Genomic DNA, 17,212 nt, shown 5'->3' on the forward strand with positions numbered 1-17,212 from the left:
TTTCCCCTTCTCAACAGGTAGACTATTTCAGAGGGAATGTCTCATGTGGCTTAATCCTGTAGTGGGAGACCAGCTAGTGGCTTGTGCTGCCAAAAGATAGTAACATTTGGGGTTTCATGATTCAGTTATGTGATGAGAAACTGGGCTACTTACCTGTTCTTCCTGCAGCGAATTGTAAAGGCAAGAAAGAAAAGTATCAGCAGAAGTCCACAGCTGAGAAAAGTCCAAACAATACCCAAGAGGACAGGAGATAATGAAGAGATGGTCTTACTGCCATGGTGGGAAGATGTCTGAGGACAGAATAAGGAAGAGCTGTTAGGAATGAAGGATTTTCTATAGGTCAAAACCAAACTGCCCCATCGTCACCAAGTGCTGGGAAATACGTATCCTGCATGAGCAGCTCCTCCTCCCAGTCCTCCCCTTCCTCGTCCCCCTTTCCCTCCACCTCCTCCTCCCCAACACCACCACCACCACCACATACATCTGAGCAGCCCTGGCATCCTGTGGCTGCTCACTTACAATTGTTGTCTTGCAGAGATCATGAAGGAGTCTCCGATCCAGCTCCTGGCCAGGAAAGCTGTCACACAATTCAGAGCAGTTTATTTCAGGCTCCATGTCACCACATGCCCCTGTTGGCGTGTGCTTATTCACAGTCTTGGTTACCCACTGGTAGGGATGCAGATCTTTGACTAAAACACAAGAGCAACTCAAATCTTTTCTTCAGAGGCCCCATTTTGGAGCTGGCTGCAGGCTCAGAATCCAGAGTGAACAACCCATTCAGGTAGAAGCAAAGGGTTATTTCACTAGGCTCCTTCATCAGACATCCTTCGACTGGTCACCCTCCAAAATCAGACATCCTTCAACTGGTCCCCTGCTGCCAGTGCATGCCATGTGAGTCAAGAGTGGACATCTTAGTAACCATCAGGCTACACAAGGTGATGATTCTGGTTAACCACCAGATGGCAGTCACTGTTCGAGTACCCTCACTCTGGTTCCTGAAGAAAGGAAAGCAATTAAACCTGTTAAACAAAGGCACACACACACACACACAGTAAATGATTTATTACAGAGGTTTTAAAATATCATCTATTTTAATTATATAGTTATATTTTATTATACACTTTATTATATATATTACAAAGGTATCAAATATAATATGTTTAAATAAACATATTTTAAGCCATTATAGTAAATAATATTTTTAAAACAAAGATAAAGCATATCTAACATTTTCTGCAGTTTCTTTTCAGATCCTTTTTATGGCCCAGTACTGTAAAGACCTTAGCTCAGACTTGTGAGCCACATTTTTCTTTTTTCCATACTGGGAAACCCAGTGCCCTCCCAAGATCTTTCTACGCAGCTCATGGCTTAAGTTCTGTCTGATCCTGGATGGTGCTGGGCTCAGGTGCCCCATGCTGTCTCCACACATGATCTGTCAGTCACTCTAGCTCTTGTTCTCTCTAGCTCTTGTTCTCTATGCCCAGTCGGCTGGGGTCAAAGAAAGGTACCCAAGCTGCCTGCAAGAGTCTTTGTTTGTTTGTATTTAAACTGTGAGACTAACACGAGTGAGATAGACTACTCAGGCAATAGGGAAAGAAACTGGGGAGCTCTAGGAACTCCTGCAGAGTGAGTGGCTGGCCAGAGGATGGTGTTATTTCTCTCAGAAGACCCTCGCAATATGAATAATGTGATCTAAAGAGAAGCTCAGCCTTATGGAACAAAGACAGAAAGGCAAAAAGGCTCAAATTAGCACCAGTAGAAAAGATAAGCCATATCCCTAATTCTTTAAAGCAATCAATCCCTTAATAGAGAAAATAGATTTGAAATTTTACCAGTGGTAATCTAAAAGAGGCTGCCACTTCTGCTTTGTGTTTTTTAAACAGCTTAGCACAGTTTCCTTTGATTGTGGAGGAAAATTGGACAAGGCAAAAATATCAATTACTATTATTTCAATAGCCACTGAACACAGGGCCCATGTTTAAGCCAGAACAACAGTGACAGGTGGAGAGTACCATCTTTGGAGTCTGTGTGCTTAGGCACAAACAATATAGCACCAGGTGCTGACCATTCATTGGCCTCTCATATGTTCCTGAATTATTTACCAGGTTTATTACAATGAAATCCCAAGAGAACTAAAAGCCACTATCTCCCATCAAGGCATTTAAATTCTTGCATATTCTAGTCAGATTATTGAATGCAAAATTAAGAAGCAAATATAAAAACCTATTTACATTCTAATTTAGTTGAGATTTTAATTGCTAGAAAGATATTTTTTCTTTTTTTTTTTTTAAAGTTAGAGATTTCCTATTGTGCCTTCTAGCACAGAACCATACTGCAAACCACAGGGAGGACTATTACGACATGATGGATTAGAAGAAAATGTATTTTTCCTATATTGCCCTTTTAATCATAGTGGCAAATAAGTACACTTATATTTGAATCATTATTCATTCAATGTTTATATATTATTATATCATTTGGAAGAAGTATATATGTATATGTATGGGTGTATATATACATAAAACCTCATTTTGTCCTCACTACAGTGTTTTGTGATGTAAACACCATTCCTCATTTTCAAATAAGTAAACTAAAAAGCAGAGAAGAAAACCCTGCTTCAAATCTGCAGAGCCAAGAATCCCAGGAGTTTACATTCCAAGGTCAATGTCATCCCAGTATATACTCCACATGGTGCAGACACTCTGGACTAACCTCTTCCAAGAAGATACCAAGGGGCCTCTTGGGTTTCTTCAGCTTTAGTTCCCAGAGGTGCACTTCTGTGGGCTCCCTATAGCTTGGCATGCCATAGTGCCTCTTTACCAGTAGTTCTCAACTATGCAATTTTGCACATTTAGGGGACATTTGGCAATTCTGGAGACATCTGTGGTTGTCAAAATTAAGAGAAGGATGTTATTCACATCTAGTAGGTAGATGCCAAGGATGCTGCTAAACATACTATAATTCACAGGATGGTCCGAACAACAAAGAATTATCTGGCCCCAAATGTCAACAGTGCTAAGGTTGAGAAACCCTGGTCAACACTGTGCACTCCAGGTGGGCTGACAATCTTAAACTTAAATTATCTTTGAGGGATTCTGTAAATATGATGGGGTTGTCCATCTGAGCCTAAAGTCCTGGGGGATGCAACTCTGACTTGGAATAAATTTCTGAGCTCATTCTAGAGGTACCCTTGGATAAGCTAAACTCACTGGCGTGGAACTCTGAATGCTAGGCCCCTCTTCAGTCCATGGATATCCAGTGTAGAAACTTTATATACCATAATATTGGGCTCCTACATGCGACAGGCATTAAACTGCAAACTTGGCACACATTCACAGAGATTCACACAAGAGGAGCTGATGAAACAATGAAGGGCTCAATCATTGAAAGGAAAGAGTTGAATGGTTTCAAAAAGTGTTTAGTGATTGGGAAAGTGGGTGGGGAGTTATCAGAGAGGGTAATGACAAGACATCTGACCACAAGATATATACAGAATCGAAGGCACAAAGGGAAGGGTCTTCCAGACCCCTCCAAAAGTGACCTTCCCCCTGTACCCTCACAACTAAGTCTCTAGGGAGAAACTGTTTATGTCATAGACAGTAGTAGACCCAAGGCCATGCGTGGTAGTGTTTGCAATTTATTTGATAGAGATTACAGAATCCTTCCCAGTGATTAGGATCAGGAAAACAGACACTATCCCCAAGTGCAAGATGGTCATTTGCAAGTTCACCCCTCTGTACAGGCCCATATCTTTCTCACAAAATCTCTATTCTTCTATACATAATTTATGACCAGTCATACAAATGCTGTCTTTTAACAAGTTGTTTTGGTTGTTTTGCAGTTGGTAGAACTTCTGCTTCTGTCTGTGAAGAATTAACTGCTGTGCGAATTGCTTTTTTCTGTGAACAAGTTGAACACCAGACAAAACACATGAAACAACAATTTTCAGGCATTGTCCAACAGATGACACACAACCGGGGTTCCTAAGAGATACTGCCTGGAGGTCGTTTCCTGGTCACAGCACGTGAAGGGAAAACCAATCAGAACCTAGAATTCTACCTGAGGTTAAGGGGAATGGATTGGAATTTGAGGATGTTGAGGTGGCCAGAATTTGTGGGGCAGAGTAATGAAGAAGAGGAAGATACAGAGAGTGGGGAGAGCACTTTGGGAATCTGCAGAGGATCCCCCCACCAAGTCTTCTTCTAAGTACTGATTTGGATATGAGCGGGAAGAAACTACTTGGAGTTGAAAAACACTGATAGGCAATAGCTGAGTAATTCCTGGAGCTCACACAGGGCTGAGACTACTCTGTGTTTCCATCAGCCAGTGTGGAGAGACCTCATAATACAGAGGACATTGGATAGAATCCTCAGAAAAGCCACATCTTAGTAGTAAAAATAAATTAACTCTAAACTAGATGTTACTCTGGATATACCCTAAAGGAAAGTCTCAAATGGATCAAAGTGATCTGTAAAAACTCAACTGCATTCCAGAACACAACTCAATGCTCTTAAAAGGAATATAACAAGATCCAGTGCTCAACAATGTAAAATTCAAAATAATCACCAGGCATTCAAAGAAATGAAAAAATATGACCTATAACCATAAAGTTTTAAAGAATAGATAAATAATATCAGACACAGAAATAACAGAAATGATACAACTATCACACAAGAACTTTAAAACAACTATTATAAATATGCTGTAGGATATAAAGCAAAATATGAACAAAATGAGGAGAGAATTGAAAGATAAAAAGGAGATCCAAATGGAACTTCTAGAGATAACAATATAATATCTGAAATAAAAATATAACAGATCAGACATTGCAAAAAGAAACATTGGTTAACTTAAAAACATAGCAATAGAAATTATCCAAAAATCTGACCTCATTTAAAATTGCTTCACCCTCCCTCTGGCTTTTGTAAATGTTCTTTCTCTGATCTGCGTTTCCCTCCATTGTCCTCAACAGCTTTTATTTTTATTTATTTATTTTTTTGAGACAGAGTCTCACTCTGTTGTCCAGGCTGGAGTGCAGTGGCGGGATCTCAGCTCACTGCAACTCTGCCGCCCAGCTTCCAGCGATTCCCCTGCCTCAGCCTCCCTATTAGCTGGAATTACAGGCACCTGCCACCATACCCAGCTAATTTTTGTATTTTTAGTAGAGACAGGGTTTCACCATGTTGGTCAGGCTGGTCTCAAACTCCTGACCTCAAGTGATTCACCTGCCTCGGCCTCCCAAAGTGCTGGGATTACAAGTATGAGCCACGATGCCCAGCATGTCCTCAACACCTTTTCATGTGTTATTTAATTTATTTATGTATTGGTGTCCACTGATTATTGTTTGACTTCCCCCATTAGAACACAAATTCTGTGAAAGTAAGGATCTTAATTTTGTATACCAGTGTATTTCCAGGTGCATAAAGAGAAAATGATTGATAAGAATGATATATGGCGGCAGATCAAGATGGCAAAATAGAAGGCTCCACTGATCATTCCCTCTGCAAGGACACCAAGTTAACAGCTATCTACACAGAAGAAAACACCTTCATAAGAACCAGAAATCAGAGCAGAAACGAAAACTAGATCAAACTCAGCTGACATATGCAAACAGAGGGAGGATTTAAAACAGCCCTAGCCAGAGAGGAATCACCAATCCCAGTGGTCTAAACTTGAGTGCCTGTAAACCTCACCAGTGAGGGCCACAGTGCTCTCTGTCTCCAAGTAAACTTTAAAAGCAGTCTAGGCCATAAGGACTGCAACTCTTAGGTGAGTCCTGGTGCTGAACTAGGCCCAGAGACAGCAGACTGGGAGTGCATGCAACCTACTGAGACACCAGCTGGGGCAGCCAAGAGAGTATTGGCATCACCCCTCCCCTTACCCCAGGCTACACAGCTTACAGCTCCAAAAGAGACCCCTTCCTTCCACTTGAGAATAGGAGAGGGAGAAGTGGGGAGAACTTTGTCTTGCATCTAGGATGCCAGCTCAGCCACAGCAGGATAGGGCACTGGTCAGAGTCATGAGGCCTCCATTCTAGGCCCTAGAAACCAGGTGATATTACTAGACACACCCTGGGCCAGAGGGAACCCACTGTATTGAAGGAAAGGACTCAGCCCTGCCAGCATTTATCACCTGCTAAGTGAAGAGCCCTTGGGCCCTGAATAACCAGAAGCAATAACCAGGGACTATGCTGAGGGCCTTCGGTGAGCCTCTGAGACTTGCTGGCTTCAGGTGGGACTCAGTACATTACCAGCTGTGGTGGCTGCAGGACAAAACTTCTGCTTGACAAAAGCAGAAGGAAATGTAAAAGGGACTTTGTCTTGCACCTTAGGTACCAGCACAGATACGGGGGTTAGAACACCAAGAGGGCTCTTGGAGTCCCTGATTACAGGTCTTGACCCTTGGGCAGCATTTCTGGACCTTTCCTGGGCCAGAGGGGAGCTCACTGTCCTGAAGGGTGAGTCTCACGCTAGGTAGCATTGAGGACAAGCTGATTTAAGAGAACTTGGGCCTTAAGGGAACATCAGCAGTAGTCTGGCAGTCCTCCTCATGGCCTGGGTTGGCAGTGGCCAACATGGTGAAACCCTGTCTCTACTAAAGGCAGTTCCTCTGCCTCTGGAAAGGGGAGAGAAGAGTGGGAAGAACTGTGTCTTGTGGTCTGAGGGCCAGCTCAGCCACAGTATGATAGAATACCAGGTAGGCTTCTAAGGTTTTGGACTCTAGTCCTTGACTCCTGGACCTTCCTGGGGCATGGGGGAAGGACAAAGCCTTTCCTCTAAAATCTGGAACACAACAAGGATGCCCACTGCCATCACTGTTATTCAACATACTACTGGAAGTCCTAGCTAGAGCAATTAGATAAGAGAAAGATAGAAAAAGCATCCAAATTGGAAAGGAATAACTCAAATTATCATTGTTTGCAGACAATATGATCTTATATTTGGAAAAACCTAAAGACTCCGCAAGAAGAATGATTAGAACTGATAAATTCAATAAAACTGCAGGGTACAAAATCAACATACATTTACCCAAATAAACATGAATCATTCTATTATAAAGACACATGCACGTGTATGTTCATTGCAGCACTATTCACAATAACAAAGACATAGAATCAACCTAAATGCCCATCAATGGTAGACTGGATAAAGATAAAAAAATAAAGTTCTTGTAATACACAAGAACTTCACAATGCAATCACAAGTATCCATAGGATGGACCAAGCAGTGGAAAGAATTTCAGAGCTCGAACACTATCTTTCTGCATATAGACAGGCAGACAAGAATACAGAAAAAAAGAAAAAGAGAAGGAATGAACAAAACCTCAGAGAAATATGAGATTATGTAAAGAGACCAAACCTATGACTTGACTGGGGTACCTGAAAGAAAGGGGCAGAATGGAACCAAGTTGGAAAACATACATCAGGATAGCATACAGGAGAACTTCTCCAAGCTAGCAAGATGGGCCAAAGTTCAAATTCAGGAAATGCAGAGAACCCCAGTAAGATACTCCACAAGAAGATCAACTCCAAGATACATAATCATCAGATTCTCCAAGGTGAAAATGAAAAAAAAAAATGCTAAGGGTAGCCAGAGAGAAAGTCCAGGTCACCTACAAAGGGAAGCCCAACAGAAAACAGTGGACTCCTCAGCAGAAACTCTACAAGCCAGAAGAGACTGGAAACCAGTATTCAACATTCTTGAAAAATATTTCCAATCCAGAATTTCGTATCTGGCCAAACTAAGCTTCATAAGTGACGGAGAAATAAGATCCTTTTCAGACAAGCAAATGCTGAGGGAATTTGTCACAACCAGGCTGCCCTGCAAGCACTCCTGAAGGAAGCACTAAATATGGAAAGGAAAAACTGTTACCAGCTACTACAAAAACATACTAAAGTACACAGACCAGTGACACTGTGAAGCAACCACAAAAACAAGTCAGCAAAATAACCAGCTAGCATCATGATGACAGGATCAAATTCATACATAACAATACTAACCTTAAAGATAAATGGGCTAAATGCCCCCAATTAAAAGTCACAGAACGGCAAGCTGGATAAACAGCCAAGGCCCATCAGTATGCTGTCTTCAAGACACCCATCTCAAGTGCAAAGACACACATAGGCTCAAAATAAGGGAATGGAGAAAAATTTAGAAGCAAATGGAAAACAGAAAAAAGCAAGGGTTGCAGTCCTAGTTTCTGACAAAACAGACTTTATACCAATAAAGATAAAAAAAAGACAAAGAAGGGCATTCCATAATGGTAAACGGTTCAATTCAACAAGCAGAGCTAACTATCCTAAATATATATGCACCCAATACAGGAGCACCCAGATTCATAAAGCATGTTCTTAGAGACCTACAAAGAGACTTAGACTCCCACACAATAATAGTGAAATACTTTGACACTCTACTGAAAATATTAGACATATCATTGAGACAGAAAATTAACAAAGATATTCAGCACCTGAACTAAGCTCTGGATCAAGAGGACCTGATAGATATCTACAGAACTCTCCACCCAAAAACAACAGAATATACATTCTTCTCAACACCACATGGCACTTTTTCAGCAAAGGCAAAAGAATTGAAATCATAACAGTCTTTCTGACCACAGCACAATCAAATTAGAACTCAAGATTAAGAAATTCACTCAAAACCACACAACTACATGGAAATTGAACAACCTGCTCCTGAATGACTCCTGGGTAAATAACAAAATTAAGGCAGAAATCAAGAAGTTCCTTGAAACTAATGAGAACAAAGAGACAACATACCAGAATCTCTGGGGTGTAGCTGAAGCAGTGTTAAGAGGAAAATTTATAGCACTAAATGCCCACATCAAAAAGCTAGAAAGATCTCAAGTTAACAACCTAATATCACAACTAAAAGAATGACAGAACCAAAAGCAAACAAATTTCAAAGCTAGAAGAGGACAAGAAATAACCAAGATCAGATCAGAATTGAAATGAAAATATAGACATAAAAACCTTTGAAAAAAATCAATGAATCCAGGAGCTGTTTTTTTTAATTAATAAAATAGATAGGCAACTAACTAGACTACTAAAGAACAAAAGAGAGAAGAATCAAACAGACACAATCAGAAATGTTAAGTGGGATATCATCACTGACCCCACAGAAATACAAACAACCATCAGAGAATACTACACACAACTGTATGCACATAAACTAGAGAATCTAGAAGAAATGGATAAATTCCTGGACACATACACCTTCTCAAGACTGAAGCAGAAAGAAATTGAATCCCTGAATATACCAATAACATGTTCTGAAATTGAGGCAGTAACAAATAGCCTACCAACCAATAAAAGCCCAAGATCAGACAGATTCACAGCTGAATTCTACCAGCGGTACAAAGAAAAGCTGATACCATTTCTACTGAAATTATTCCAAAAAATTGAAAAGGAAAGACTTCTCCCTAACTCATTCTTGAGGCCAGTATCATCCTCCTACCAAACCTGGCAGAGATACAACAACAAAAAAAGAAAACTTCAGGCCAATATCCTTGATGAACATTGAGGCAAAAATCCTCAATAAAATACTGGCAAACCAAATCCAGCAGCACATCAAAAAGCATATCCACTACGATCAAGTTGGCTTCATCCCTGAGATTCAAGTTTGGTTCAACATATGCAAATCAATAAATGTGAGTCATCACATAAACAGAATAAAAGACAAAAACCACATGATTATCTCAATAGGCCCAGAAAAGGCCTTCAATAAAATTCAACATCCCTTCATGTTAAAAACTCTCAATAAACTAGGTATTGAAGGAACATACTTCAAAATAATAAGAGCCATCTATGACAATCCCACAGCCAGTATCATACTGAATGGGCAAAAGCTGGAAGCATTCCCCTTGAAAACTGGCACAAGACAAGGATGCCCTATCTCACTATTTCTATCCAACATAGTATTGGAAGTTCTGGCCAGGGCAATCAGGCAAGAGAAAGAAATAAATGGTATTCAAATAGGAAGAGAAGAAGTCAAATTATCTTTGTTTGCAGATGACACGATCCTATATCTAGAAAATCCCATTGTCTCAGCCCAAAAGCTTCTTAAGCTGATAAGCAACTTCAGCAAAGACTCAGGATATAAAAATCAATGTGCAAAAATTGCTAGCATTCCTATACACCAACAACAGGCAAGCAGAGAGCCACATCATGAATGAACTCCCATTCGTAATTGCTACAAAAAGAGTAAAATACCTAGGAATACAGCTAATAAGGGAAGTGAAGGACCTCTTCAAGGAGAACTACAAACCACTGCTCAAAGAAATCAGAGAAGACACAAACAAATGGAAAAACATTCCATCCTCATGGATAGGAAGAATCAATATCGTGAAAATGGCCATATCGCCCAAAGTAATTTATAGATTCAATGCTATTCCCATTAAACTACCATTGACATTCTTCACAGAATTAGAAGAAAACCATTTTAAAATTCATATGGAACCAAAAAAGAGCCCGAATAACCAAGGCAATATTAAGCAAAAAGAACAAAGCTTGAGGCATCACACTACCCAACTTCAAACTATAGTACAAGGCTACAGTAACCCAAACAGCATGGTAGTTGTACAGAAGCAGACACATAAACCAATGAAACAAAATAGAGAGCTCAGAAATAAGACCGCATACCTACCACCATCTGATTGTTGACAAGTTTGACAAAAACAAGCAATAGGGAAAGGATTCCCTATTTAATAAATGGCGCTGGGGGAATTGGCTAGCCAAATGCAGAAAATTGACACTGGACCCCTTCCTTACACCACATACAAAAATTAACTGGAGATGGATTAAAGACTTAAATGTAAAACCCAAAACTGTAAAAAAAAGCTCTAGAAGAAAGTCTAGGCAAAACCATTCAGGACATAAGTACAGGCAAAGATTTCATGACAAAAATACCGAAAGTGATTGCAATGAAAGCAAAAATGACAAATGGAATCTAATTAAACTTAAGAGCTTGTGCACAGCAAAAGAAACTATTATTAGAGCAAAAAGACAACCTAAAGAATGGGAGAAAAATTTCTGCAATCTATATATTTGACAAAGGTTTAATAACCAGAGTCTACAAGGAACTTAAACCAATTTACAAGAAAAACAAACAACACCATTAAAAAGTGGGCAAAGGACATGAACAGACATTTCTCAAAAGAAGATATACATCTGGCCAACAAACATATGAAAAAAAAGCTCAACATCACTGATCATTAGAGAAATGCAAATCAAAACCACAATGAGATACCATCTCATGCCAGTCAGAATGGCTATTATTAAAAAGTCAAAAAACAACAGAAGCTGCCAATGTTGTGGAGAAAAAGGAACTATTGGTGTGAGTATGAATTAGTTCAATCATTGTGGAAGATAGTGTGGCAATTCCTCAAAGACTTAGAAGCAGAAATACCATTTGACCCAGCAATCCCATTACTGGGTCTATATCCAAAGGAATATAAATTATTCTGTTATAAAGATACATGCACACATATGTTCACTGCAGCACTATTCACAATAGCAAAGACATGGAATCAACCTAAATGCTCATCAATGATATACTAGATAAAGAAAATGTGATACATATACAACATGGAATACTATGCAGCCATTAAAAGGAACGCGATCATGCTCTTTGCAGGGACATGAATGGAGCTGGAAGCCATTATCCTCAGCAAACTAATGCAGGAACAGAAATCCAAACACTTCATGTTCTCACTAATAAGTGGGAGCTGAATGATGAGAACATATGGACACATGTGAGGGGGAAACAACATACACCGGGGCTTCTCGGAGGGGGTGTGGTGAGGGAGGGAGAGCATCAGGAAGAATAGCTAATGGATGCTGGCCTTAATACCTAGGTGATGTGATGATCTGTGCAGTAAACTACCATGGCACACATTTACCTATGTAACAAACTTGCACATCTTGCACATGTACTCTTGAACTTAAAATAAAAGTTGAAGGAAAAAAAAGAAAATGTGGTACATATACATCATGGAATACTATGCAGCCATAAAAAGAATGAGATTATATCCTTTGCAGGAACATGGATGGAGATGGAGGCCATTATCCTTAGCAAACTAATGCAGGAACAGAAAACCAAATACTGCATGTTCTCACTTACAAGTGGGATCTAAATGATTAGAACACATGGACACATTGAGGGGAATAACAGACACTGGGGCCTACTGAGGGTGAAGAGTGGGAAGAGGGAGAGGATCAGAAAAAATAACTAATGAGTACTAGCTTAGTACCTGGGTGATGAAATAATCTGTAAAACAAACCCCATGACATGAGTTTACCTATATAACAAACCTGTCTTATACACCTGAACTTAACATGAAAGTTTATAAAAAATCAGTAGCATTTCTATACGCCAACAGTGAACTATGTGAAAAAGAAATAAAAATGTAATCCCATTTACAATAGCCACACATAAAATTAAATACCTAGGAATTAACCTGACCGAAGAAGTGAAAGATCTGTATAATGAAAACTATAAAACATGGATTACAAAAATTGAAGAAGACACCAAAAATGGAAAAATATCCCATATTCATGGATTAGAAGAATCAATGTTGTTAAAATGTCCATACTACCCAAAGCAATCTACAGATTCAATGCAATCCCTATCAAAATACTAATGACATTCTTCACGGAAATAGAAAATACAATCCTAAAATTTATGTGGAACTACAAAAGACCCAGAATAGTTAAAGCTATCCTGAGTGAAAAGAACAAAACTGGAGGAATCACATTACCTGACTTCAAATTATGCTACAGAACGATTGTAACTAAAACAGGATAGTACTGGCATAAAAACAGACTCACAGACCAATAGAACAGAAGAGAGAACCCAGAAACTACAGTGAACTCATTTTTGGCAAAGGTGCCAAGAACATACACTGGGGAAAAGAGGGTCTCTTCAATAAATGGTGCTGGGAAAACTGGATATCCATATGCATAAGAATGAAACTGGACATCCAGCTCTCACCATATACAAAAATCAAATGAAAATGGATTAAAGACTTAAATCTAAGACCTCAAACTATGAAAATACTACAGGAAAACATTGAAGAAAGTCTCTAGACATTGGTCTGGGCAAACATTTCTTGAGCAATATGCCACAAGCACAGGCGACCAAAGCAAAAATGGAAAAATAGGATCACATCAAGTTACAAAGCCTCTGTACATCAAAGGATACAATCAACAAAGTCAAGAGACAACTCACAGAATGAGAGAAAATATTTGCCAACTACTCATCTGACAAAGGATTAATCACCAGAACATATAAGGAGCTCAAACAACTCTATAGGAAAAAATTTAATAATCCGATTAAAAAAATGGGCAAAAGAGCTAACAGAAATTTTTCCAACAAAGACAGACAAATGGCAAACAGGTATATGAAAAGATGCTCAACGTCATTTATCATCAGAGAAATGCAGATGAAAACTAAAATAAGGTATCTTCTCACCCCAGTTAAAATGGCTTATATCCAAAAGACAGGCAATAACAAATGCTGGTGAGGATGTGGACAAAAAGGGACCCTTGTACACTGTTGCTGGTAATGTACATTAGTGCAACCATTATGGAAAACAGTTTGGAGGTTCCTCAAAAAACTACAAATTGAGCTACTGTATGATCTGGCAATCCCATTGCTGGGTATATACCCAAAAGAAAGAAAAGCAGTATATTAAAGAGATGTCTGCACTCCTGTTTGTTGCAGCATTGCTTACTATAGCTAATCTAATAGTCCATCTATTAGTCCATTGGAAGCAATCTAAATGTCCATCAACAGATGAATGAATAAAGAAAATGTGGTACATCTACACAATGACGTACTATTCATCCATATATAAGAATTAGGTCCAGTAATTAGCAACAACATGGATAGCACTGGAGATCATTATGTTAAGTGAAATAAGCCAGGCACAGAAAGACAAACATCACATCTTCTTATTTATTTGTGGGATCTAAAAATCAAAACAAGTGAACTCATGAACAGAGTATAGAAGGATGGTTACCATAGGTTGGAAAGGGAGTGGGAGGTGGGAGGAGAAGTGGGTATGGTTAAAGTTTATAAAAAATTAGAATGAGTAAGACTTACTATTTGATAGTACAACAGGGTGACTACAGTCAATAATAACTTAATTGTACATTTTAAAATGAAGAGTGTAAGTAGATTGTTTTTACACATGATCTTATCCCAAAAGGCTGAGAAGCGATAAGAGTGTAAGTGGATTGTTTTTAATTCAAAGAATAAATGCTTAAGGGAATAGATACCCCATTCTCCATGATGTGCTTATTTTACATTGCATGCCTATATCAAAACATCTCATGAACCCCTAAATATATTCACCTATTTACCCACAGAAATTAAAAAAGAATGAACATTGTCTCAATGACGCATAGAATAATAGCAAGTTGTCTAACATACATGTAATTGGTGTTTGAGGAGGAAAAAGTGAGGAGGGAGGAGTAGAAAAAATATTTGAAAAATAATGACCAAAATTTTTTGCATTTGATGAAAAGTATAAACCTACAGATCCAAGCTCAACCAATCCCAAGCAGAACAAACACTAAATAACAAAAACAAAACAAGGCACAGAAATTGCTAAAAATCAGCAATAAAGATAAAATTTTAGAAGCAGCAGTCAGATTATGTACAGAGGAACAAGAGTAAGACTTACAACCGATTTTTCATCAAAAATAATGAAAGCCAGAAGAGAATGGAATGGCATCTCTAAAGCACTGGGAAAAAAAAAAGTCAGCCCAGAATACAGTACCCACTGAAAATGTATTTCAGAAACGGAGTTAAAATAAAGTCATTTTCAGACAAAGAAAATCTAAGAGACATGCACTATAAAAAATGTTAGAGTTAGTTCTTTAGGCAGAAATAAAATGATGCCAGATACAAATTTGGATCTATACAAAGGAATGAAGAGTGCTGGAAATGGTAAATGTGTGAGTAAATGTAAAAAATTATTTTTGTTATTTTGTAAGGCTATGCTCGTAAGCATGTACTTATTGGAAAAATACACAAATACTGAATTATTTAAACTCATATCACCTATATTCTTTCATTTTTCAAATACAGTTGCCTTAGTTCATATTCTCATTGCCAGTTGAGTTGGAGCCTGCATTACCAGAAAAAAAAAATAATGAGAATTTCAGGGCTAGGGGGTGATGGGACAAATGTATAAGAGGATGATATATATACATTAATGGAGACCCCCACAGTTATACTTTTGCTTTCTCCCCAAAATGTTCCTGCTGCTGATACTCATTCATTTAACTTTTTTCTTTTTGAGCACCAACAATGTGAAAGGAACTGTTCTAGGCACCTAGAACACAGTGGTAAACAAAATAAAGATCCCTACTTTTACAGAATCTGTGTTCCAATGGGGGAAGGCAAACAATAATCAGTGGACACCAATACATACATAAATTAAATAATATACTAAAAAATGTTGAGGACAGTGGTGGAAACGGTAGATCAGACAAAGAGCATTTGCAAAAGCCAGAGGAGATATGAAGTGACTTTAAATGAAGGTGTCCTAAAAAATAAAAAATAAAAAAAACCCTAAAAAATAAAAGGCTGATTCTACAGTGAAAATGATTGCAGCTTTCCAGATTAATATCTCTTTTGTTAATGCAGAGAACAACAGTGGTGGCACTGATGATAAAAGACTGACTCTACTGGGAGTCAACTAATGATTATCAACTAAGTGAACTAAATTTGGAGAGGATTTGCTTCTTCCCTCTTCTTCAGGAATTTCTCACATTTCTGGTAACCTTCATGATGTATTTAGAGCTCTCTCTGTTTGGGCCTCAATCTGTCTTCTACAGAACTTTCCCGTACACATCCTCATTTGCTCTAATCTCACTTGATTTTCATATTTCAGTGATTCCTGAGAGTTTTCCTTTGTTGTCTTCATACGCAGTTGTTTAAAATTATTTTTAATTAATAGAAATTATTTTTAAAATTTATTAGTTTGTTTTTCTTTAGAGATAAGGTCTCACTCTGTTGCCCAGGCTAAAGTGCAGTGGCATGATGACAGCTCACTGTAATCTTGAACTCTGGCCTGCTACCTTTTGTGTAAGAAAGGAGATAGAATACATATAGGTCATTGGCTTATTTTCAAAAAGTAATGGAGGCTGGGCACGGTGGCTCACACCTGTAATGTCAGCACTTTGGGAGGCCAAGGTGGGTGGATCACTTGAGGTCAGGAGTTTGAGACCAGCCTGATCAACATGGTGAAACCCTGTCTCTACTAAAAATACAAAAATTAGCCAGGCATGGTGGTCAGCGTCTGTAGTCCCAGCTGCTCAGGAGGCTGAGGCAGGATAATTGCTTGAACCTGTGAGGTGGAGGTTACAGTGAGCCGAGGTCGCACCACTGTACTTCTGCCTGGGTGACAGAATGAGACGCCTGTCTCCAAAAAAAAGAAAGTAATGGAGAAACAAAAGCATTATCTATAAGGGGAGTAAAATAATAAGGGGGAGGGGACAGAGAGGCAAAATAGACTTCTCAATGTTCATAGATTTGACTCTGAAACCAAGAAAATATTTTACATAATTTAAAAACAAAATTAAATCAGAAGAAGAAAACCATCCTTAAAAATTGAAGACAAATTGAAATAAAATAATTGTATATGAAGTTGATGGCATAACCACATAGAGAAACATTATTTTAAGTAACAGTAATTTGATTAAATACCCTAAGGACAAAAAATACTTATAAAGAAATCTTAAGCTCCATTAGGTGGGTATTTTTCCTGTTTTATAGATAGATAGAAACATACACACATACATACCTACATACATACATACATAGACATACACACATATATGTACCTATTAGGATAAAGGAAGTAATTATGTTCATGTTATTGGAAACCAAGATTTCAAAGTAAGAGAAAAGACATACACATATAAAATAAGTGATATGAAAACCCTTTAATCTTTAAATTGGAAATAACAATATGAACTCAGGATTTATTTTCTTTCTAAATCACTCTTTTTCCTAATTTGTTAACTGAGTCTTGTAAGTAATGGCAACCCAATAACAATAAACACTTCAAGTGCCCAGATTGTGTTCTATAAAACCACTTTTCACTGAAAAAAATCAAGTTTCATCAACAAAATGGTCAATTTGAGTTATGGAACAAGAAATACACAACATAAGCCTGGAACATC

At 38.4% G+C, this 17,212-nt stretch overlaps 1 protein-coding gene across 1 annotated transcript in view; it reads right to left on the reverse strand.

Annotated features, from left to right (window-relative positions):
* The window catches only part of GPR156 (G protein-coupled receptor 156), a 123,823-nt gene that overhangs the window by 82,091 nt on the left and 24,520 nt on the right, over positions 1 to 17,212 (reverse strand). The window contains exons 2-3 of the mRNA XM_054482773.2: positions 520 to 995; positions 154 to 290 (exon numbers count right to left, since the gene is read on the reverse strand). Of these exons, the coding sequence (XP_054338748.1) occupies positions 154 to 290; positions 520 to 615 (233 nt within the window). The 5' untranslated portion in view covers positions 616 to 995. The remainder of the gene's footprint in view (positions 1 to 153; positions 291 to 519; positions 996 to 17,212) is intronic.

Source organism: Pongo pygmaeus, chromosome 2 (assembly GCF_028885625.2).
Source record: "Pongo pygmaeus isolate AG05252 chromosome 2, NHGRI_mPonPyg2-v2.0_pri, whole genome shotgun sequence".
Lineage (NCBI taxonomy): Eukaryota > Metazoa > Chordata > Mammalia > Primates > Hominidae > Pongo > Pongo pygmaeus.